This window comes from Apodemus sylvaticus, chromosome 7 (genome assembly GCF_947179515.1).
Source record: "Apodemus sylvaticus chromosome 7, mApoSyl1.1, whole genome shotgun sequence".
Classification (NCBI taxonomy): domain Eukaryota; kingdom Metazoa; phylum Chordata; class Mammalia; order Rodentia; family Muridae; genus Apodemus; species Apodemus sylvaticus.
Window position 1 is genome coordinate 5,634,057 of NC_067478.1, and position 23,483 is coordinate 5,657,539.

The 23,483-nt window shown below is 46.1% G+C and overlaps 1 protein-coding gene across 7 annotated transcripts in view; it reads right to left on the reverse strand.

Annotated features, from left to right (window-relative positions):
• The window catches only part of Golga4 (golgin A4), an 84,700-nt gene extending 78,091 nt beyond the window's left edge, over positions 1 to 6,609 (reverse strand). For 3 of the 7 annotated variants that reach the window (XM_052187020.1, XM_052187016.1, XM_052187015.1), the window contains exon 1: positions 6,291 to 6,608. In XM_052187020.1, coding sequence (XP_052042980.1) covers positions 6,291 to 6,362 — 72 coding nt within the window. In that variant the 5' untranslated portion in view covers positions 6,363 to 6,608. Of the gene's footprint in view, positions 1 to 6,290 lie in introns of all 7 variants that reach the window. The other 4 variants (XM_052187022.1, XM_052187021.1, XM_052187018.1 and 1 more) reach the window with 2 other exon arrangements.
• Positions 6,610 to 23,483: the final 16,874 nt, after the last annotated feature.

Here is a 23,483-nt window from a genome sequence, read left to right on the forward strand (position 1 = left end):
GTGTAGGGCGGAAGCTTCTGCTCACTCCCGGAGGTTGAGTCTGGAGGGGGAGTGTCTAGAGTACTACAATGGAAGACTGTTGGCATCACTCCTTCAGGAGATTCAGAATTTCCACAACAAACAGGTGTCTCAGGTCAGCAGCCCCAGTGCAAGCACAACTCCAGAGATACAGTATAATGAGCCACCAGAGCATCACTGGTTAGAGCAGCTGACAAAGAGAAACAATGTGGCCCGTGTCCCCATGAGAATCTGCTAGCACACTCCAGTTCAGACTCCAGGAGAAGCATCCTAACCACCACCCTTCAGTCTCAAGGGTGGAGCCCAGTAGTAGAGCACAATGCCTAACACACCAGGTCCTGGATCTGATGGACTGTGACACACACACACTTGGAATATTTAGTCACATTTTGATCTTTCCAAGAACATCTGTTTTGACTGTCAGAGAGGAAATTTAGATGAACCAGTCCCGGTCCCTGGTCCCAGACAGATTCTAGCTCTCTACATGGGACTAACTGGTATTAGTCAGCTAAGGAAATCAAGTTCCAGGATTTCACTAACAGAAATGAACCACCAAAAAATGAGACTTCCTTCTGTAAAAAAAAAAAAAAAAAAAAAAAAAAAAAAAAAAAACCTGAATGATGATTAGCATGGAAGACCCAGAAAAATCTAGTAAATCAAAATGTCTACATGGTTTATTTTCTTTTTTCTTTTCTTTCTGAGTCAGGGTCGCTCCCTATGTTACCCAGACTGACCTCAAACTCTTGATCCTCCTGCTTCAGCCTCTCATGTTCAAGATTCTAGGTTTGTGTAACCAGGGCTAGTTCTGGGGTGGAGGTCTTGACACTTAAAAGGGGGATGGGGGAACTCTGCCCCAGGAACCTCAGTCCCTAGGAGTCTCACCAGAAAGCCACTTACAGGGAGGGACACATACTGCAATCCTGTGGTTCCTGCCTCCATTTATCAGATTATAAGTCCATCCGTCGCATCTCCAGAGCCACTGCAGTATCTTGATTATCAAAATGAGAGAGAAAAATCAAGGGTTCTCAAGCAGTCTTTTCAGATGGAGCCTAAGAGCCACCAAAACAGAACACACAGCTACTGCGGAGTAACGTCCTCCCCTGAGGGGCCCACACCCACACGTGGGCACATCTTACTTCTGCAGCTCTTCCTTTGGACAGCCTCTTTTTCTTAAGCCTTGTACTTAAACGTGTATCGCAATATCGTCAATAAAATCTACAACTCTGTTCCTAACAAGCGAGTCCTGAGAGTCTTTCCAAGTGTCAAATCCACAAATCCTGGTTTGGTCTGAGTCAAGGTCCCTAAGTCTAGGGACATGTTTCTCAACTTGTGGGTCTCAACCTCTTCGGAGAGAAAATGATCCTTTCACAGAGGTCACCTAAGACCATCAGAAAACATAATGCAAAGATCTACTTACAATATAATTCACACAAATAACAAAATTAGAATTATGAAGCAGCAATGAAAATAGTTTTATGGTTGTGGGTCACTACAAAAAAGGAGCTATATTAAAAGGTTGCAGCATTAGGAAGGTTGAGCAGCACTGGGCACTTCTCAGGCTGGTGAGATAGTGTATGGACTTATCTGTCCCCTCTCCTCTCTGATGACAGCTGCATGGAGGATTCTTTTTTTTTTTTCCTGTTTTTTTTTTTTTTCCCCAAGACAGGGTTTCTCTGTGTAGCCCTGGCTGTCCTGGAACTCACTCTGTAGACCAGGCTGGCCTCAAACTCAGAAATCTGCTTACCTCTGCCTCCCAAGTGCCGGGATTAAAGGCGTGCACCACCACTGCCCTGCTCTTTTTTTTTTTTAAATCACATAAACAAAGATTGTTTTTTATTAAAATATAACAATGCATTCCTATATAAAGCACTATCTGAATCCTTGTTGGTAGAACACAGATTGTAAACAATCAGGGTAAAGTCAGACTCTTCCCATCTCTGTGCTCTCTTTGGGAATTTAAGATAATTTAAGACAGAAATACTTTGTAAACTCAAATTTGCAATAAAGTTATATCTTTCCAGAATGGGACTTCTTTGCCATCTGTAAGACATCTTGCTGGGACTTTATGGTTTGTTTTTAAAATTTCTACTACATAAACCATTATTTTAGGGCCCTACTTAGAAAAAAAAACCAAAAAACAAAAAACTCTATTGTTTTTTTCCATGTTTTAATTGTGGTACCATTCTGAACATGTGCAAGTGGGCAGTGCCCTGAAGCACAGACGTTCGTAGCCAGAGTTTTCATTTTCCCACTGTGATGCAGCAAACCACTGAACAGTAATGTCTGCCCCAGTACCTGGACCAGGTTCTGTGTTCTACCCTGAGCAATTTGCCTACTCTTGTGTACTTGATGTTAGTAGACTCAAAATATTTCTCCTTTCATAGCTTCATTTTCATAATACTTAAGTAATTTTAGTAATAATTAGTATGAGAACAAACATACTAAGACCTGTTTTTACTTATGTAACACACACACAGAGAGAGAGAGAGAGAGAGAGAGAGAGAGAGAGAGAGAGAGAGAGAGAGAGAGAGAGAGAGAGGGCACACACCCACATAGTCTGTTTACAGGGCTGGGGACTGAACTCAGGGTCCAGTCATGAGGCAGGCACTATAACATACACCACTACCAATCTAACTGCTTTAAGATGTTCCCTATAGTAAGTTAATCCTACAGAGTTAGAAAAAAATCTAAAACACGTGTGCTGCTTAAAAAACAAATTAAGCAAAACTTGACTTGAAATATTAACTTTAATTCACACTTATAATAATAATCATATAAATAATCAGATCTGATGAGCAAATAGTTACTTAAAATAATGGTGGCCACAAAGAAAGGATTCAAACAACCTTAGCATCGACTAACAGAAATTGCTAGGAAGTAGAAAACTATCATGTTAAATTATTTTGAAGCCTAGGAAGGAAGGCAGGAAGGGTGGTAGACAGGGTGGCAGACAGGGTGGCACACAGGGAGGCTGACTGGCCCTATACTCTATCACTATTGCTACTGTATGGAAGATTTGAAAAGTTTACCCAAAACTACCAGCATCTGACAGGAACTCACTGGAAACAAATATATCACAATATTTTTTATGGAAAGCAAGCTAAGAACCAGAAAGCATGCGCACATCAGCTTCTAGAGAGACACACAAACCGAATGTCCAAATCCAGGTTATTACACTAAGGTGCACTAAAGAACCCCTCAGGTGAACCAACCACCTTTAACCCACACAAGGTTTGTGTGTGTCCTCCCAAAGCTCACAGTAGTTCACACAGCAGGGAGAAGACGGACAGTCCATAATGAGAAACATTACAAAATACAAAAAGTAATGGAGGCAAGCCGAGGCTGAGGTGCTGCTTAGCTGCCTAGGGCAGGGGTGGGCAAGAGTAAACAAGAGTGAGCAGAAGAGTCTTCCCTGTCTCATTAAGTCCTTCAAGGGGGTGTAGCACAGGCATTCAATCCCAGCATCAGGTGCAGAGGCAGGTGGAGCTCTGAGATTGAGGCCAGAGCCTGGTTTACAGAGTGAGTCCCAGACCAGGGCTACAAAGAGAAACCCTGTCTAAGAACTAAAATTTAACCAATTATTTTAAACATTCTCTTAAGTCTTACATGCAGGGTTGTGTCTGACCCAGTGCTTGCTTCTCTGATAATAAGAAGCTATAGGAACTGAGAGCTCTGACAGCTTAACCTGCAACAAGCTTCTGTTTGTTATTACTAAAACTCCCTTTGGTACTGAAGAACTTCAGTTTATTTTTAGAGAAAAGATCAACATTAAATATGAAAAAGTGTATTAACTATCTTAGCAATAGTTTATCCTAATTAATATCTTACCACACATCCTTTTAAACTTGTATATTTTCACCACACATACACACACACTTTTACTGGTTTGGCTTTAGGGAACATGGGCTCGATGTGTTGCCCAGACTAGATTTGAATATGAAATCATTCATACTTCCCAAATACTGGGATTACAGGTGTGAGCCACCATGCCACTTATAAAAATACATTTCTTTTTGCCACAAAAACTGGGTCACAATGTATATGCTGCATTTAATTTGTCTCTTGCAACATCTATTATTCTATGTAAACAATACTTGTCTGCAGCTGTGATTCTATGTAGTAATTAGGTTATCGTTGGGTCTCATCACATCTTCATCTATAGGAGGAATAACATTTACCTCGTAGGTTGTTGAGGTTTAAGTAATCTATATTAACTACTAAATAAAACGTGGAGCAGAGATCTAAATCAATGTTTATTTTTTTAGAATAAGAATATTTTTATTTTATTTACAATGTTGTTTATTTTTAACACAGCATAATAATCAGCTTCCTGGTAAAAATGCATTCAGCCAATTCTTTACAGGCCCCAGAGAATTACCACTAAAATAGCACCAGGGCTAGCAAGACAGTTCAGATGGTAAAGTGCTTGCCTGAGTTCCATCTCAGAATCCAGGTTAAAAAAGATAGATGTGGCGGCACACTCGTTCTCCAGTGCTCAGGAGGCAGACAGGTGGATTCCCCGGGGTTGCTGGTCAGAGAGCCCAGCCTGTTTGGTGAGTCCCAGGCCAGAGGGTGTGTTGGAGAGATGGCTCAGCAGTTGAGAACACTTGTTGCTCTTGCAGAGGACCAACCCACATAATGGCTCACAACCAGGCGTGACTCAAGTTCCCTGGGACCCAACACCATCTCTGTCCTCTGTGGACAGTGAGCATGCACACAGCATACAGACAAACATGCAGTCAGGACACCCACATGGAGAAATCCAGAAATCTTTTTTAAATGGTAAAATAAAAAGGATAAAGCCTGAGGAATGAGGAATGACACCTTGGTTGTCACACACACACACACACACACACACACACACACACAAACACACAGACACAAATTAAAAAAGAAAGTAATGTAACTAAATCTTTTTTGCATCCTAAATCTTCTCAATATGTTTCTAGAAACAGAAAGCTGGGTCGCGGGCTGGAGAGGTGGCTCAGCGGGTAAGAGCACCGACTGCTCTTCCAAAGGTCCTGAGTTCAAATCCCAGCAACCACATGGTGGCTCACAACCATCCGTAATGAGATCTGACGCTTCTGGTGTATCTGAGGACAGCTACAGTGTACTTACATATAATAAATAATCTTAAAAAAAAAAAAAACTTTAAAAAAAAAAGAAAGAAAGAAAGCTGGGTCGCTATATATTTTTTGTGGGGGTGGGGTTAGATTTGGTTTTTCGAGACAGGGTTTCTCTGTGTAGCCCTGGCTGTCCTGGAACTCACTCTGTAGACCTGGCTGGCCTCGAACTCAGAAATCCACCTGCCTCTGCTTCCAGAGTGCTGGGATTACAGGCGTACGCCACCAACGCCAGGCTGGGTCGCTATATTTAAACACTCAAACTGCTCTCCAATTAGCCAAACTGCGACCTGTCTTGAGCCATGGGGTTTCTGGGAACCATAAAAGTAAAGAAGTTCGTGCTCAATCCACTGAGAGACAGAAAGACTGGGGAGAGAGATCCAGCAGAAACCCTCCCCTCCTCATTCACATCCTCAGAGTTGAAACCCTGAGTGCTGGGGAGGGTTAGTTTGTTTCTAACGCGAACACGCCCCCTTTTCCCAGCCCGGAACCAAACTCCCTTAAAAGCAAAGACCTTCCTGAAAAGACGCAAGAGCACGGTTGCTGACAGGCTCAGTGCCCGTCCCGTTCAGCGCCTGCTCCTGCGCCCTGTCCGCCATCACCCAAGTTATGCGAAGTGACTAACTCGTGACAGGCTTGGTGGTTGGACCGCCGCCCTCAGCTCCTGCGAGCAGCCTGGCCCGGGAAGGCTCTGCCCCGGTCAGGGTTTGGAAGCAGGAGACTTACAGGGACCTGGCCATTCCACGAGCAATGCCCAGTGAACACAGAGGACATGGGTCATATATGCGGCAGAAGTCAGAGGTCAGACATTTCAAAGGACCTGGGTTTCCCCGCCCCCGTCACCCCTCCAGAGTCAGGGTCTCTGACCGGAGACAGAAGCTCCCCATGCGGGACCCGAACCCATCACAACCATCTGTCAGACAGGGTCGGTCGTTAGGGGGGAAAACTCCGAGGTCAAATGTCACGACGGGTCGCGTCACCCTGCACAGGGACGGAGTTTGGGAGAAACCAAGCCAGGGTTCCGACTCAAGCTGGACGGTCCACAGCCGTCCTGGGCTACGGTTTGCGGGGAAGTCCTGGGACGGAGGTCAAAGGTCACGGAGGAACTTTAGCTCGCCTCCGGGGCCTCGGTGCAGGGGGCTGGCGTACCTGAGCAGGGGCTAGCGCCTGCTGCAGCTGCTGCTGCTCCTCGCTGATCTTCTGCTTCAGCTTCTTGAACATGGCGCGGCGAGGGGCCGGCTGCGTCTCTACCCGCGGGGCGGCCGGGCCCGGGCCTCGCCGCCTTCCTGTGGAGCTCGCGAGCACCTCGGGGCGCTCGTCGTGCGGGTGTCGGCGTCGCCGCCGCCGCGTCTCTTCTTTCTGGGTGCCCCTGGCTGGCCTCGGCCCCCCATCCAGCCCCGTCAGCGGCGGCGGCGGCGGCGGCGACAACGGCAGCAGGTGAACGCGCCCCGGGCGCCTGCGCGGCCGACGTGGAGCTGGCCAAGGGCTGGCTACGGAGCGCCGCGGTGGACAATATGGAGGCGCTGTGGGTGAACGCGCGTGCACAGTGGCGTCTGTGCTGACGCGAGCTAGGGTCTTGAAGCTGTGCAGTCAAAAAGGGAGTATCCCAAGCCGGGCGGTGGTGGTGCACGCCTGTAATCCCAGCACTCTGGGAGGCAGAGGCAGGCGGATTTCTGAGTTCTACAGAGTGAGTTCCAGGGCAGCCAGGGCTATGCAGAGAACCAAAAAATCAATCAATCAATCAATCAATCAATCAATAAGTAAAAAAATAAAAAATAAATTAAAAAGGGAGCATCCGCTCCCACCATAGGAATGCAGGGCTGGCTGGCTGGTTGGTTGGTTGGTTGGTTGGTTTAAAGAGAAAATCTGGGGCTGAGTATGTATACCTAGCCCATGCAGGAGGGCTTAGATGTAGCCTCAGCACGGCGTAACTGACTGTGGTTGTGTAGGACCTGAAGTTCAAGGTCATTCTTGCCAACACAGTAAGTTCAAGACCAGTCTGAGCTACAGTAAGATCCTGTCTCAAACATAAATAAACAGTCCAGCTGTATTTTGCAGACTGATCTTGAATTTGTGAACTAAAGTGATTTCCCTGCCTCCAGTGAAATCCTGTGCCACCTGCAGGTGCACAATTTTCTACCTAGTTAGAATTATCTGCCTTTAGTGCTTAATATTTGTGACTGCCCTCCAAAGGAGCTGTCTTCCCCTACCTAGACTTTTCCATCTGCTGAGAACCTCCTACACTTGCACAACATAGAATATTTCTGTGAATACCTCTGCTCGAAAAGGCCCATATGAAAATTTGAAACTCTGGGTTCTGCACAAGCCACCATCTGGATGGCATCCATTCAGTTCTGATTCTTCGGATTAAACATAAGAGCCGGCGCATGGTGGCATACACCTTTAATCCCAGCACCTGGGAGGTTGAGGCTAGTTGATCTCTGTGAGTTCCAGGCCACATAGGGCTATGCTACATAGGGAGACTCTGAGACCCTGACTCAGAGAGAGAGAGAGAGAGAGAGAGAGAGAGAGAGAGAGAGAGAGAGAGAGAGAGAGAGAGAGAATACCAGATCCTGCAGGTTTAGTCCTCAGTCCCACAAGACTGCCCCCCAACTTTCAATGCCAATCACATGCCAGAGGAGGAGGCTCACAGCCAGCAGCCTAAGTGAAGGAGTCCTGTCTCAGGCATATGTACTACCTTGTCCTAGTTTGCCAGCAAGAACTCAAGGCAGGAGCCTGGAGGCAAGAACTGAAGCAGGAGCAGGAGTGCTGCCGACCGCCTTGCTCCCAGTGGATAGCTCAGCCTGCTTTCTTATACAACCCACTACCACCTCCCTGGGGTGGACCCACCCACGTTAGGCTGGACCCTCATGCAAGGGCACTAAGAGAAAAGAAATAAAAGGATTCAGACAAGAAAGGAAGACGTCAAACTTCCCCTTCGCAGAAGATGTGATCCAGTACCTAAGAGACCCTAAAGACTCCATCTGAATTCTTAGATTGAAGAAATAAATACTTACAGTCAAGCCATGGGATACAAAATGAACATCAAAAATCTGTAGTTTTTTTGAACATACCAATGATGTCAACTTTTAGAGGAAGAAATCTGGAAAGGATTCCCTTTTCAGTAACCACACAAAACAAAACAAACAGGCCACCTAAGATAAGAACTAATCAGAGGGGCAAGAGACTCCCGCAAGGAAAGATGTAAAAACACTGCAGAGAGGAATCGAAAAGGACACTTGAAGCCTGCAAGCACACCCCTCCCCCTCTCTCCCCTTCCCTCCCCTTCTCTTCCTTCCCCTCCTCTCCTTTCCCTCTCCTTTCCCCTTCCCTCTTTTCCCCTCCCCATGGATCCACAGAGTTAACACTGTGAAAACGGCTGGTGCACAGACATACTGTGCAGGCAAACACACAGTCATGTAAATGTGAACAATAGGAAAATGTTTAAAGCACACGCGTGCGCGCACATGCACACACAAGGAAATGCAATTTAAAAAATTAAAATATAAAACCCAAGACACAGAGAGAGGTCAAACACCTTAACCAAGGTCATATAGCTCACACATCACTGAGGCAGCAACCAAACTTGAGAGTTTCAGGCCTGTGAAGCCCACACCACTGCTTACGTCACCCCTGTATCCCTTTCCCATCAGCCCCCAGTCTTCCTGACACTGAGTTCTCCAAGTTCTCCAACTCTGTTCCAAAATACCTGAGTGGCTGACATTCTATTCTCCCCGTCAGTCTTGCAGGTCCTTTGGTTGCAGCATTTAATCCTGCACTCAGATAAGTATCCTGGAATGTAAACATGTATCGACTGCATTTTCTTTACCTACTGGGTTCCCTAACACTTTTATCTTATCGGGGAAGAAATTCCATATCATATGTACATGTATGTTGGAGAAAGGAAGCTAGAAACCACTTGCGTGTTGGTGTGTGTGTGTGTGTGTGTGTGTGTGTGTGTGGTGTGTGTGTGTGTGTGTGTGTGCTGGGGATGGACTCCAGGGCCTTACTCATGCTGGTGGTGAGGACTACCCTAGACCCTGAGCTATAACCCAGTGTTTACTAGAGTAGCTAACAAAGATCAACAGAGACCCGGAGATCACAGTATCGGTGTTCCTATCTGTTAGAATGTTTTCCATTTGAACATTCATAAACATTTTTGCTATTGCAGTAAGGCTATGGAAATTGCTGTGATAAAACCTTGGGAAAGCTCCCTCAGGAGCCAGGCCTCTGCATCAGAGTCTAAACTTAGATGGTGACAGGACTTGGAAGCTAGCCAACTTTTTGGCCTGGAGTAACTTTTCTTTAGAGGATTTTTTTCCCTACTCTTCATTTTTAAATTAATTCCCATTGTAGACCAAATGTGAACAGACTAGGAAAAGTGGGGGCATTATGTCATTGCCTCTATTTTATGACTAGGCACAAAGTTAAGGGGGGGGGGGTGACTGGTGAGTAGGTCCCACCTCTTGTCATTTATTTGGTCCCCAACTGCAACAGACTTAGTACTTCCTTGTCTCTTTTGAGATACACCTGGCTGCTTTTATTTGTTTGTTAGATTGCTTTTTGTTTTTAAGCTATTCAATTTAATTATTAACAGTTTGGTATGTCATTACATGGCATATTCCAGAAATAGATGCAAAGGTAATTACTCAAAAACTCTGTTATAACAACCATTTGAAGGGGAAATCCCACCCACAGAGCTGAGCTGCAGGTCTTATTTTAAGAATGAGGTCTTTGGCCGGGTGGTGGCAGCAGCACACATCCCAACTCTCAGGAGGCAGAGGCAAGTGGATCCCTGAGTCTGAGGCCAGCCTGGTCTACAGTGTGAGTGCTAGGACAGCCAGGAAGGAAGGAAGGAAGGAAGGAAGGAAGGAAGGAAGGAAGGAAGGAAGGAAGGAAGGAAGGAAGGAAGGAAGGGGGAAAGGGGAAAGGGGAAAAGAAAGGAGAGGAGAGAAGAGAGGAAAGGAGAGGAGAGAAGAGAGGGGAGGAGAGGAGGAGGTGCTTTTGCTAACCATGATGGATGAAGTGAGGTAAGAAGGGACAGTTCCTGTTCCTTTATAAACACTTGTCATCCAGACCCTGGAGCACACAGATTCACTCTTTTAAACGTTTGAATTCTGTTTGTGTGGTTTAAAAGGAAAAGCTTGCTTTGTGTTGCTGTTAGATTCTATAAAGCGAGTGAGTGTGAGGTTGGAGAGGCGACCGGCTCAGTTGTTGAGAGCCCTTGCTGTTCTTATAGAGGACCTGGGTTCAATTCCCAGCACCCACATGACTGCCTACAGCTGTCTGTGACTCTGGTTGCAGTGCATCTGGCCTCTGGGGGGCGCCAGGCACACATGTGGTACACACAGGTACATGCGCATATAATCATTTAGAAAGAGAGAGGGGTGTAGGGGATGACCACATTGACAGGACTATCAACCAAACTGACAGGAAGTCAACTAGTGGGTCTGAGCCCACAAGCTTGCTACTTTTTAACCTGTGATGGAAGGAAACACTTGAGCTCTACTGCCTCCCTCTTTCTCTTTTTTCTTTCCATCTTCCTTTAAAACAACAAACAAAAACAAAAAACAAAACAAACAAACAAACAACCCGGAGACTCCAGAGCCGCTGGGACTCAAGGCCCTTACTACTTTACCTAAGTACCTACTTTTTTGGTTCTTTTTTTAACTCTAAAATAATGATCATCACAAAGTTCCTTGGAAAATAAAGTGATTATTATGATAATAAGTTGTCTTAGAAGATTCCTTCCCTAGTCCTGAAAATGAAATTGTTAAAGTAGTAGAAGTCTGGGGGAGTATCTTAGGGTAGAGTGCGTGCCTCACCTGCCCTGGGCCCGGGGTTCAAGCCCCAGGACTACAAAAAAATCTAAAATGGTCTTAAAGGACTAGAAGTCAGGTCTGGTGACATAAGTGTCTGTAACCCCAGATACTTAGGGAAACAATGCAGAAGGATTATGACTCAAGGTCAGCTTGAGCAAGTTATCAAAACCCTGACTTCAAATAAAAATATTTTAAACAAGATGGAGCTATAGCTTAGTTAGTGGTAGAATACTTGTCTAACATTCATAAGGCCCAAGGTTTACTACTTAGTAATGCCAGTATGTGTATACACACACACACACACACACACACAAACATATATACTGATATATAGAGACACCATTATTTAAATTAAAATGTATGTACACACAACTATATGAGCCTCAGAGAATTTGATTTTACTTTAGGATATTAATTTTATAAGGTTTAACATACATATCATAGCATATACCTGGAAAGATAAATAAGAAACCAGTCACAGTGTTTGTCCCCAGCAGGGCAACTAGACCACTGGAAGGATCAGTAGCAGTAGTTACTTTTATATCTCTCATATATTTTAAATTTACACCCTAAGCATGCCTTCCCTCCTCCAAAAATTATTTTAACATGTTGAAGAAGAAAATAGAAAATAACTTATTTTTACCCCTTGAATAATTTTTGAATAAGTAATAAGTGTGTGTGTCCATAAATGCTTTGAGAAAAATCATAGTCGTGTACTATTAGTGCAAACATGTTAACCTTGAATAGGGCAATCAGACAGGGTCACTGAAGCATCATCATTTCTATTTTGTGTGTTTATTTTGTGTGTTTTTGTGTGCTTTGAATGTTTATAATGAGATTTTTATTCTTTTCTTTTGCCAACAAGAAGCTGAACAGGAGAAACAGTCTCCCTTTCCTGTCTTGACCTCTGAATAGGAACAGAATTGGGAATTTCAGAACTTTTGCAGAATCTGCAAAAGGAAATGGACTCAGACTATTCCACAGTAGGTTGTAGAATTGCTAAACCCTAGACTGTCTCTGGGAAAAGGGCCTGGCTGAAAGTATATAGTGCAAAGTCTTTGGTTGCTGGCATGATGGGACTTAGACTTGCCTAAGAGGCCCGCCTCTGGCTGTGTCTGCCATTTCTAGACCGATTCAATACAGGAGGGAAACCCACCATGAATGTGGGTGGGAATCCTGTGGGCTGGGTTCATAGATTAAATAAAAGGAGAATACAGCCTGAGCGCCAGCATCTTTCACTCTCTGCCTCCTGTGGATGCTGCGGACCAGTTGCCTCTGTGTACAACCATGATGGACTGTGTCCCTAAGCTGTGAGCCAAAATAAACTCTTTCCTCTTTAACCTGCTTATGCCAGAGCAACAAGAATAGGTAACTAATACAACATTTCTATCCAAATAATCTTATTAAAAATATCTTAAGAGCTGAAGAGATGGCTCACCGGTTAAAAGCACTGACAGATCTTCCCGAAGGTGCTGAGTTCAAATCCCAGCAACCACATGGTGGCTCACAACCATCTGTAATGAGATCTGGCACCCTCTTCTGGTGCGTCTGAGGACAGCTACAGTGTACTCACATATAATAAATAAATAAATCTTTAAAAAAAAGATAAAAAATAAAAATGTCTTAGGACTGGAGAGTTGGCTCAGTGGTTAAGAACCCTTGCTGCTCTTACAGAGATTTGATTCCCGGCACTCACCTGGTGGCTCACAGCTGGTTGGAACTCCAGTTCCGGGGGGCCCCATCCACCTCTTCTGACCTCTGAAGGTACACATATGAACATGCAGTCAACGTGCTCATACATACAAAGTAAATTAAAAATAAAAGTTATTAAAAATGCCCTTTTGACCTGTACACTCGACCACACCCCGGAGTTGCTATCTAATCCTCTACAGTAGACTTCCCCTGTTTAGCTCAGCCTTCTGTCCCAGACCAGACCCCTCCCCCACCTCTCAAGCCCTGTATTCCTGCATCTGCCACTGGACTCTGTCCTTTAGTCAGGAAAGGTTAATGTTACCCTTGACAAACAAAAGAACATCTAAATCCCTTTATTTTCTTTTTAAAAACCATCTACACTGGAGTGACTCCTAAATTATTTCCAAAGGAATTTTTGTTTTACCATTGACGTTTAGAGGGTCACCCTTGTAATTTTAGGAACACCAAACAGCAAAACAAACAAAGACTTCTAAACTGGCTTTTCCTCATCATAGGAAATGAAATCTTCAACGCGCAGGACCTTGTATATTAAAGATGGGTTTTAGGTGCTACACTTCTATAAAATGAGGGGCTGTGGTGCTAGCTCAGCAGGAAAGGGGACTCACTGGCTGCTCTTTCAGGGGACCCAGAATTTGGTCCCTATCACCCACATGGTAGCTCACAACCAGCTGTAACTCCAGTTTCAAGGATCCAACGCCTGTTCTGACCTCAGAAGGCACCAGGCACACAGACCCACATGCAAGCACGTGCATATGTATGAGCGCGCTCGCGCAAGAGAGAGAGAGAGAGAGAGAGAGAGAGAGAGAGAGAGAGAGAGAGAGAGAGAGAGAGAGAGAACACGCAGGCTGAGTTAAACACGTTCTGGTTTTTTGGGTTTTTGTTGTTGTTGTTGTTGTTGTTGCTGCTGCTGCTGTTGTTTTTAGGACAGAGAAAATCCAAGGCTATGAAGCTTTAGTAAAAGAGTCAGACTTAAATGGGACCCAAGAGGGAAATAGCAATGCATTCTGGGAAAGTCAGAGAAGGAGCCTGTGTACCCTCCAGTCATTTGCCTCCAGTGGTTCCCGAGGTAGCTGGGGGTCATGGTGGGGAGAGTGTAGGGTCACTCTGCTCACCTGTAAGGCAACTGCTCCACCCTCTCCACACCCAGGACAAACTACGCAACAGCATTCCTTTCTCTAAGAGCCATTGAGCGGACCACACCCCAAGATCCAGTTAGTCAGCCTCCACTGCGGGTCCACCCAAAGACCTCTGTTACATTCAGCCTGGTGGTGGTGGCGCACGCCTGTAATCTCAGCACTCTGGGAGGCAGAGGCAGGCAGATTTCTGAGTTCAAGGCCAGCCTGGTCTACAGAGTGAGTTTCAGGACAGCCAGGACTATACAGAGAAACCCTGTCTCTTAAAAAAAACCCAAAAACCAAAAACAAACAAACAAAAAAATCAAAAAAACCAAAAAACTCATATTCAATCTCCAGAGGAGACACTGACAGATATCTGGATGGATCCATGACCATCTTTACTTCTGGAACTTTCTGTGAGCCCAGGCCCCTCAACTTTGGCATTTGCCTACTTCAGATGCAGGGCAACCCTCTGTCCGGATCATGAAGAACTTAATCCACACACAGACATGCATGCAATGTTCTGATACACACATGTACACACACACACACACACACACTAAACTTTGAAGCTTAGGTTTCATGGCATGACATCTTGCAGAAAAATATACTCAGCAAGCTGGTGTCTCTCCTTTCTGCTGTTCTCCATTTGAAAGCCCATTTTCCAGAGTACCCTGACCTGCTTCTGGCTCCAACAGTCTTTGGGAGAAAAAGAGAGTCTCTTGTATCTTTTCCTATTATGTGTGAGACTTGTTTGTCCTCCCAAGGGACCAGGAACAGAGGCCACAGCCTAGCACTGTGGGATGACTGTTTGTTAAAAGTTGACATTTAACAATTGTCCCTAACCACCACCTCCTGTGACAATTGAGCAGCTGACCTAACCCAGACAGTTTATGAGTGCAGCCAAGGAAAATGTCCCCAATCTGTTCCAAGACAAAGATGTTTTTGTTTGTCTCCTTTGAAACACACATACGCGCACATGCACATGCACACACGCACACACCTCAGACAACTCAGACAACTGAATGATAGTGTTGACTAACATCCAATGAATCTGGGAAGAAAGACCACCTCCCTCTACCGCCTCACCTTTCTCTGTTCATAAATACCTCTCACCCTCTGCCTTAGGGTAGAGGACATCATTGTGAAGGGAAACTGACGTCAGATGCCCAGAAAAGTGCTCACAGATGATCATGTTGCCTTTGCGCCCGGTCACCCTTCCCCTGAGGTGCCTTGTCTTTTGTCCAGTGTTCACCTTCTCTTTCCCCGCCCCCTTATTCGCTAATGTCTACAAGCGTCGGTCAGGAGCAGCACCCATACTAGAGGGAGCTCATTATCTGTGTGTTTGGAAAAACCAAACCTCCAAACTGGGTGATGCCACAACCCATTTGTATAAGGATATAACAAAGGCCCCAGGTACTTTCTAGTGCATTTTAAAAACCATCATTTCTTTATTTTGTGTAGAGGGGGTGTATATATGTCATAGAACTTTGTGTAAAAGTCAGAGATTCCTTTTTTAAAAAGGATTACTTATTTATGTATTTATTTATATTGGCGTTTTGCCTGCATGCCTGTCTGCTGTATGTAAGGGTGTCAGAGCCCCCGGAACTGGAGTTATAGACAGATATAAGCTGCCACGTGGGTGCTGGGACTTGAACCTAGGTCCTTTGGAAGAACAGCTAATGCTTTTAACAGCCCCCAATCCCCCCCACCTTCTCCTTAGCCTGAAGGTCAGAGATCTTGCCTTCCACTTAGTTGGGGCAGGCCTGTCATCCTCTCTGCTGCTGTCCCCCCCCCCCCCCCAGGCTGGTTGGCCTGCAAGCCTCTGGCAGATCCTCTTGTCCCTACCTGCCACCTCCTCTGGGATCACAGACCTGTGCCACTGCATCACGGCACCAGGGATTTAATGTGGGCAGTCAGGTTCTCATGGCAAGCACGGTTACCTACTGAGCCAGCTCCCGGGCCTTACCTAGCACCATTACCTACTGAGCCAGCTCCCGGGCCTTACCTAGCACCATTACCTACTGAGACAGCTCCCGGGCCTTACCGAGATTGACTTCAAATCATGGTCTTTTGTTACTGCTGTCTTCTTCTCTCTAAATAGCAATGAGAATTGTAAGTCCAAGAGGAAAATACTCATGAAGACCCACATAAGGGGCCTGGAGAGATGGCTTAGAGGCTAAGTGCACCGGCTGTTCTTCCAGAGGACCTGGGTTCAATTCCCACTACCCATATGGTGACTCTAGCTCCGGAGGATCTGACTCCCTTTTTTGGCCCCATGGGCACCAGGCTTCTCTGCCCTCCATAGCTCCGAGCATATATACAGGTATAGAGATATAGTCGAAACACCCATGCACCTAAAACCAAAAATTTAAAAATTAGATCCACATAAAATAAAATAAGCAAAATTAATGGGTGAAAAAAATCAGCAAGATGTCTCAGTGGGTAAAGGTGCTTGCTACCAAGCCTGACGACCTGAGTTTGAACCCTGGATCCCAAGTTGTGGAAGGAGAGAACTGACTCCCATAGCTGCCCTCTGACCTCCATCCATGCAATGTGATACAGGCCCACACACATACAATAAATAAACATCTTCTTAAATGTTAAAAAGAGTTGGGGGGGGGGGGATATCCGTCCCAACAGATGCTCAAGTCACAGCACAGAGAAACAGTAAGAAAAATCAAGCCAATGTGAAAAGGATTGCTCACAATTCCTCAGTCATCAACATCAGTATTGTAAACCGATTGAAACAAAGGAGAAGCTGTTCTAATCCAAACTGTAAAATATGGCCAGTTGCCAGACATGGGGGCGCAGCATAAGCTTTTAATCCCAGGTGAGGCAGGCAGATTTCTGTGAACTTGAGGCCAGCCTGGTTTGGGTAGTGAGTTCCAGGATAGCCAGGGCTACATAGAGATACACTGTCTCAAAAACCAACAACAAGAGAGTGAGCAGTTTTCAAAGATGGTTCAAACAAGTGTATTATGGACTCAGTAAGGAAGTCATGGGACAGGGTAAGCAAAATGAGTGACAAATGCCAACCCAAAGGAAGCAGCTAGAAACTAAACAACAAAGGCAGAGAGGTTGGGAGTATATCAGTCAACCAAAGAACAGCCACAGTCTGGCGTGTGGCTGACAGACTACAGCAAGTACAAGAAAAGAGTGTCAGGAGGTTAAAGAGATGGCTCAGAGGTTAAGCACACTGGCTGCTCTTCCAGAGGGCCTCGGTTCAGTTCTCAGCACCCAACAGTGGCTCAGAAGTGCTCACGATCCCATGGAGAATCTGACGCCCTCTTCTGGCCTCTATAGTTACTGCATGCACATGGTGCACATACACATAAAATAAAAATGCCCCCTTCCCCAAAGTCTGAAAGACAAGAATAACTAAGGCTAGGAAATACTGCATTTGGGTAACAATTCAAAAAAAAAAAATCAAGGTTGACCACAGTTTTAAATAATTTTGACACATATGAAGATATCAAATCTAAGAATGAATGGGATAGAAAGGCAAAAGCTAAAGTCAGAAACTGTTCGGTGAGATTACAAGAGGCTTTGGCCAAACTGAGGGAAAGACACAGGCATACCAGTAGACGCACTTAGAAGTTCAAATAAACAGCATGCTGTAAACTGAAACAGTTTGACTGGGGCGTGGTGGTACGTGCCCTCAGTCCCAGCACTTAGGCAGAGGTGGCCGACCTCCGTGAGTTCCAGGACAGGTGTCTTAGTCAGGGTTCTATTGCTGTGAAGAGACACCATGGCCATGGCAACTCTTACAAAGGAAGGCATTTAACTGAGGCTGGCTTACAGCTCAGAGGCTTAAGTCTATTATTGTCATGGTGGGGAGCATGGGGGTGTGCAGGCAAACAAGGTGCTAGAGAGTGAGCTGCAAGTTTTACACCTTGATTGGCAGGTAGCAAGTAAAGGATGACATTAAGTCTGGCTTGAGCATCTAAAACCTCAAAGCCTACCTCCAGTGACATACTTCCTCCAACAACGTCACACCTTCTCTAACAAAGCCACACCTCCTAGTAGTGCCACTCCCTATGGGTTTATGAGGGCCATTTTTATTCGAACAACTACACTCTACTCCTTGGTCCCCATACTATAGGGTAGGCTTGTGGCCATACCATAGTTTCAACTTCAAAAGTTCCCACAGTCTATCACAGCATCAGCACTGCTTAAAAGTTTGAAGTTTCTTCTGAGACTCAACGCAATCTCTTAACAGCAATCCCCTGTAAAATCAAAATGAAAAAGCAGACCACATACTTCTGACATTCAGTGCACAGGATATACGTTACCGTTCCTAGAGGAAGGAAAGGAGAGTAAAATGCTAAAACTAAGTAAACAGAGAGTATCAAACTGCCAGAGGATAGAGACAGGGCAAGCTTATCAGAATAATGTCAGGCCTCTTGGCATAAATCTTAAAAGTTAGCAAACTTGGATCTTATACCCTAAGTAAACAGCTGTAAATAAAGAACTCAGGGTGCCAGGCTTAAGTGACAAGTGTCTTTACCCAGGGGATCATCTCACTTGACCTGAGTCTGTCTGTCTGTCTTTCTCTTTTTCTCTGTGTGTGTGTCTGTCTGTCTTTCTCTCTGTGTCTCTCTCTGTGTATCTGTCTGTCTCTCTTTTTTTCCGTATGTCTGTCTCTGTCTCTGTGTGTGTCTGTCTCTATCTCTGTCTCTCTGTCTCTCTCTGTCTTCCTGTCTCTCTCGCTGTCTCTGTGTGTCTGTCTCTCTGTCTCCTCAGAGTCTGACTATATAGCTCTGACTAGCCTAAAACTGATATGTAGACCAGGATAGCCTCCAACTCACAGAGCTCCATCTACTTCAGCCACCTGAGCACTAGGATTCTAGGATTAAGGTAAACCCTACCATTCCTGGCTTGAGTTCACTTTTTTTTCCTGCATGTGCCATGTGCTTGGCTAATGTCTGGGGAAGCCAGAAGAAGGGTGTTGGATCCCCTGGTACTGGAGATACAGATGGCTGTGAGTTGCCACATGGGTGTTGGGAATTGAGCCTGTCATAGTTAGATATCTGATAAAATACCCTGGCATAAAGCAATTCAAGGGAAAGGATAGAAGTTAGATCCAGTACTTCCTCCCAGTCCCATGCTCCCAGAAATAGAACTTACACTCAAAATATACTTATATATACTTTGGCCATATAACTAGGCTCTTCTATGACTAGACCTAACTTTCATTCTGTCAGGAGGCTGGTTACCTATCCAGCTCCTCACATTTTCTGGGACAAATCTCCCTCTTGGCTCTATCCCAGAATCTTTCTCTCTACAGGAGAAAGGGTTTAGTGTAGCTTACAACTCCAGGTTACAGATCATTACTTGTGGGAAAGTCGCCGTGGCGGGAGCTTGAATGACCCGGTCAGATCACATACAATCAGCAGAGTGACTAAATGTGTGGGTGCCAAGCCTGATGTCCCTTGCTTGCTTGTGGCCAGCTCTGTTTCTCTACTCTCATACAGTTGTGTGTGTGTGTGTGTGTGTGTATGCGGAGGGCGGTGGCTGCTAGGGAATGACGCTGCCCACAGTGGGCTGGGTGGTCCCTTATCAATAAGCTTAATTAAGACACTCCCCCCACAGACTTGTCCACAGGCCAACCTAACGTCCCTCACTGAGACTTTCTTCCCCGGGTGATTCCATATTGTACGAAGTTGACAAAGAAAGCCAACTGTCACAAGCACTTTCTCTCTACTGCTCAGTGTTCCGTGCTAGAAACAAGTCTGCAAGAGCAGTTGGGACCAGGCTGGTAGCCTCATTTTCCCCGCGCCCTCTATATAGTCACAAGATATACTCGTGGTTGTAGGAAAGTTTACAGGAACACTTACTAAACACCGCTGTACAAAAGATTCCGAGCCTGAGAGAAGATCACTTTCAAAGGAAAACACTGGGCCGATAAAGTTTCTGATTACCACGCAGTTCCATTACCACTGCATTCTGATTACCACTGTCCATCACTCTCTGCATTGCACGCCTAAGTTATAAATACACTCTATTATGAAAACGCTTCTTAAAGCAATTCTGAAACTCAGGCAGGTAGGGGTGGGGACGGGGCTGCAGTGGGACACACATGCAGTAAAGGTGGTGGGGCGATGTGTGTGATCTTACATTCCTAAAAAGTAACACTGGCTGGGGAGCTGCAGCAGTTGCTTTAGTGGTTAACAATGCGTGTGGCTCTTGGTGCGGACCCCAGTCTGTTCCCAGTACCCATATCAGACGGCTCACGAACACCTGTAACTCCAGCTCCCAGGGATCTGATGCTATCTTCCAGCCTCCATAGATGACAGGCACACACACAGTATACATGTGTATGTGTGGGCATGCGCTTAGACACAAAAAGTAAAAAGAATCTTCTTTCGAAATAGAGATATACGTATACCTGCAGCTATTGTTGCTCTATTCGCCGTAGCCAAGCCATGGGGTCAGCGTAGGTGTCCGTCAGCAGATTAGCTAACAGAGAAAATATGGTGTGCTCACACAATGTGGAATTATTCAGGCATGAAGAAGGAAGTGTGCTGTTTACAGGGAGGCAGTTGGGACTAGAGGTCACTGTCTATAGAAAAATAAACCAGATACAGAAAGACAATGTTTCAAGTTTCTTCACCTGCAGAAGCTAGGACTAAAAGCAGAGAAAACGACCTGGGCGGTACAGGGATCTTTGGGGAGGAGCTTGTGGACAAGAGACGAAGATAGTGTAGTCGGGAGACCAGCATGACTGAAGCACTATAATACATGTATGTTTGCAAATGTCCCAGTGAAATCCATTAGTATGTTCAGTTAACATGCAGTAACTATTATTGTTGTAAACAAACTAGTAATTTAACCCAGGCAGAAACCCTTTGGTGGGTCGCAGTAGCAAAGAAAGCTGGTCTAAGGGTCTAAATCCCGGGCTCCCTCCCTATACCAAGAAGCTTGTAAGCTACTGTAAGACTAGGATGAACAAAGATACCGACCCAGGTTCTGCCCTCTGTCTAGTGGAAAGAAGTCGGTTTGTTTGGGTTTGTAGCTGGGAGAAAGTTACTCGCTGCGGCCACCAGATGGCGGAGAGCACCCGTGGCTGGAAGCAGAGCGGCCCAGGCAGCGAGCTTTGGAAAGTATCCACACCCTGAGACCTGGCTTTCTAAAACGCACATTGGGTTGTTTGAAAGGGGTAGGGGTGTGAGTGCTGCCTGAAATAAACAGATACCCTGGCGGGCAGGGGCGGCAGAGCTTCATCTGGAGCGGAGTACTCTGGGGGTCCAACTCTTCCCTTGGAGAGCTGCACGTGTGTGCTCCATGTACAGGATGACAAGGACCGAAGGGGTGTGTGTGCTTCCCCCATGGTGGCCGAGGTGGCTCACCCTTGTAATCGCAGCACACGCGAAGTGAGGGAGGGGGATTACCTTGAGTTTGAGACCAGCCGGTGCTCTAGTGTGAGACCCTGTCTCAAAACATGAGAAGCAGGAAGATTAAGTGTTCAAAGTCATCCTCAGCTACTCGGCCGAGTCAAAAGGCAGGGCTGCTCGAGGCCCTGTCTCATAAATAAATAAATAAATAAATAAATAAATAAATAAATAAATAATATAAAATAAAAAAGCCGAGACCCCAAAATAAAATGATGAAATAAGCAAGAAAGAAACAAAACAAAATTGAAAGGAAGGGGGAAAGGAGAACGCAAAGTGAAGGGAAGGTGTCGCTTTACACTTTCTAATCGCCCAGCTTGAGCGCTGGGGAAATGAAGCCCCCCTTGGGCTCGCCCAGGCGGCCGTGGGGCAAGTCCGGAACGAGCCGGCCAGGCATCTGCGCAGGCGGGAAGGGATCCCCTTAGCCGCATGGAGCGCAGCAGGACCGGTCCTCTCAAGTCAGTCTGGCGAAGCTGTAGTCTGAAAATCCAAAGTTGAGGCCTGAGGGTGTGGCTGGGGGCGTGGAGGGGCTCCTTCGGGTTCAGCGACGATAGTTTTTGTTTGTTTGTTTGTTTGTTTATTCTCTTGGTTGTTTAGAAATCTCCACCGGGAGAGAGCGTGATTTTTGAAATTCGGACACAGCGGAGTGGAGGAGGCGTGTCCCGGGAAGCATATGGAAGCGAAGTCCAAATGCGGGAAAAGCCAGGACTTTAAAGCCAGGACGCTATTGTCCCTGCCGGCGGCAGAATGTGGGTAGAGTATCTGGGATGTTTCCATTTGCCAGCATTTCCATTGACACCTGCAGGAGGGCTCTCTCTCTCTCTCTCTCTCTCTCTCTCTCTCTCTCTCTCTCTCTCTCTCCCTCTCTCCCTCTCTCCCTCTCCCTCTCCGTCTCCCTCTCCCTCTCTTCTGCCTCTGTTGCTCCTCTTCCCCTACACCCACCTTCTACCTCCATTTGAGCCTCCCGCCATCTCCATTCCGGCTTTACAGCTTAGTAAGAAAGGAGGGAAACAGGGTCAGACTCCTAGGAGATTTGGAGCATCTGCAGCCCTGGAGGTTGGGGTATAAATTACAGCGGTGAGCCGGCCCCAGCCGCAGCCCTAACACCGGTCAAGATGAAGGTCAACTGACCCGCAGCTTTCCCTTTGGACCCCAAACTCTTCTGGGGTTCTTCTCGCCTTTCCCAGTTTTCCTTCCAGGCATCGGAAGCATCCTCCTGCCCACGCTCAGGGCACCCACCCTCCGCCCCAGCAATTCTTTACTTTTGCACCGCAGCAGAGAAAACCTGCATCCACCGAGAAGTAACCTGCACCCGGATGAGGGAGGAAGGTCCTGTTCCGAATTTCCCCCAAAGCAAAACAATTAATACGGGATTGCTGATTAATGGAGGCTTTTTTATCCCTTTACTTTTTATCTAGAAAATCTGTTTGGCGACGAAGACATATTTCCAACCGCGAATCATTTTTTGGGTTTGAGCCGATTTTTTCGCTTCCGTTGCAGCGTGTCTGTTTAAGTAAGGGGTTTTGTTTATAGCAAGAGCTGAGGACAAGCGAACTTGGCCGACCCAGCAGACCCCTCCACTTACCCCCAGCCGCTATTTCAGCCTCGCGCGGGCGAACAGCCCTGTGCCCGCGCAGAAGCGCGCAGGGCCCGGGTGGGGAGTGTAAACAAGCCGGCCGGGTTCCCAGACCTTGATCTTTATTTAAATGGAGGCTTGTTTATCGGTGTCATCCTAGGAGGATTAATTAGATACATCTCTTCACAATTTGGTGTCTGACACTCCATCTTAGGAATGCCTTATCACAAGGTGTTAATTGGGGCCACTCAGCCATTTACGTTCCTATTAAACACTGTGAGGGACTTTTCACAAGTACCGGATTCTTTTTACTGTACCGTGCAAAAATATACAAGACTTGAAATAGACTAGAGCCAGCGTCCTCTTTATCCCGACATGCGATTAGCATTTTCGTTTTGCTTTTTTTTTTTTTTCCTTGAGAACAGAAACATCAGAGCATCATTTGACACTCCGGATACCCAACCGTTGGACGTGGGTGCAGTAAGTTGGCATTGACTTATTGACTAGGTTGGGTCAACTATACGTCTTTCTCCCAAATCAGCTGCCCACACAAATACACATTAAAAAGCAAATCTCTAGAGACTACACACACCTGAAACTCCGGGAAAAGTCGGAGAGGCTTTGCCAGAGTGTAGAAATGCGGAGCTAGTGTCCCCCCTTTCCCGCCCCCGCCCCAAGTTCGTGGCGGTGCTCTGGCCCCAGAAGTTTGGAAGGACGGGAGA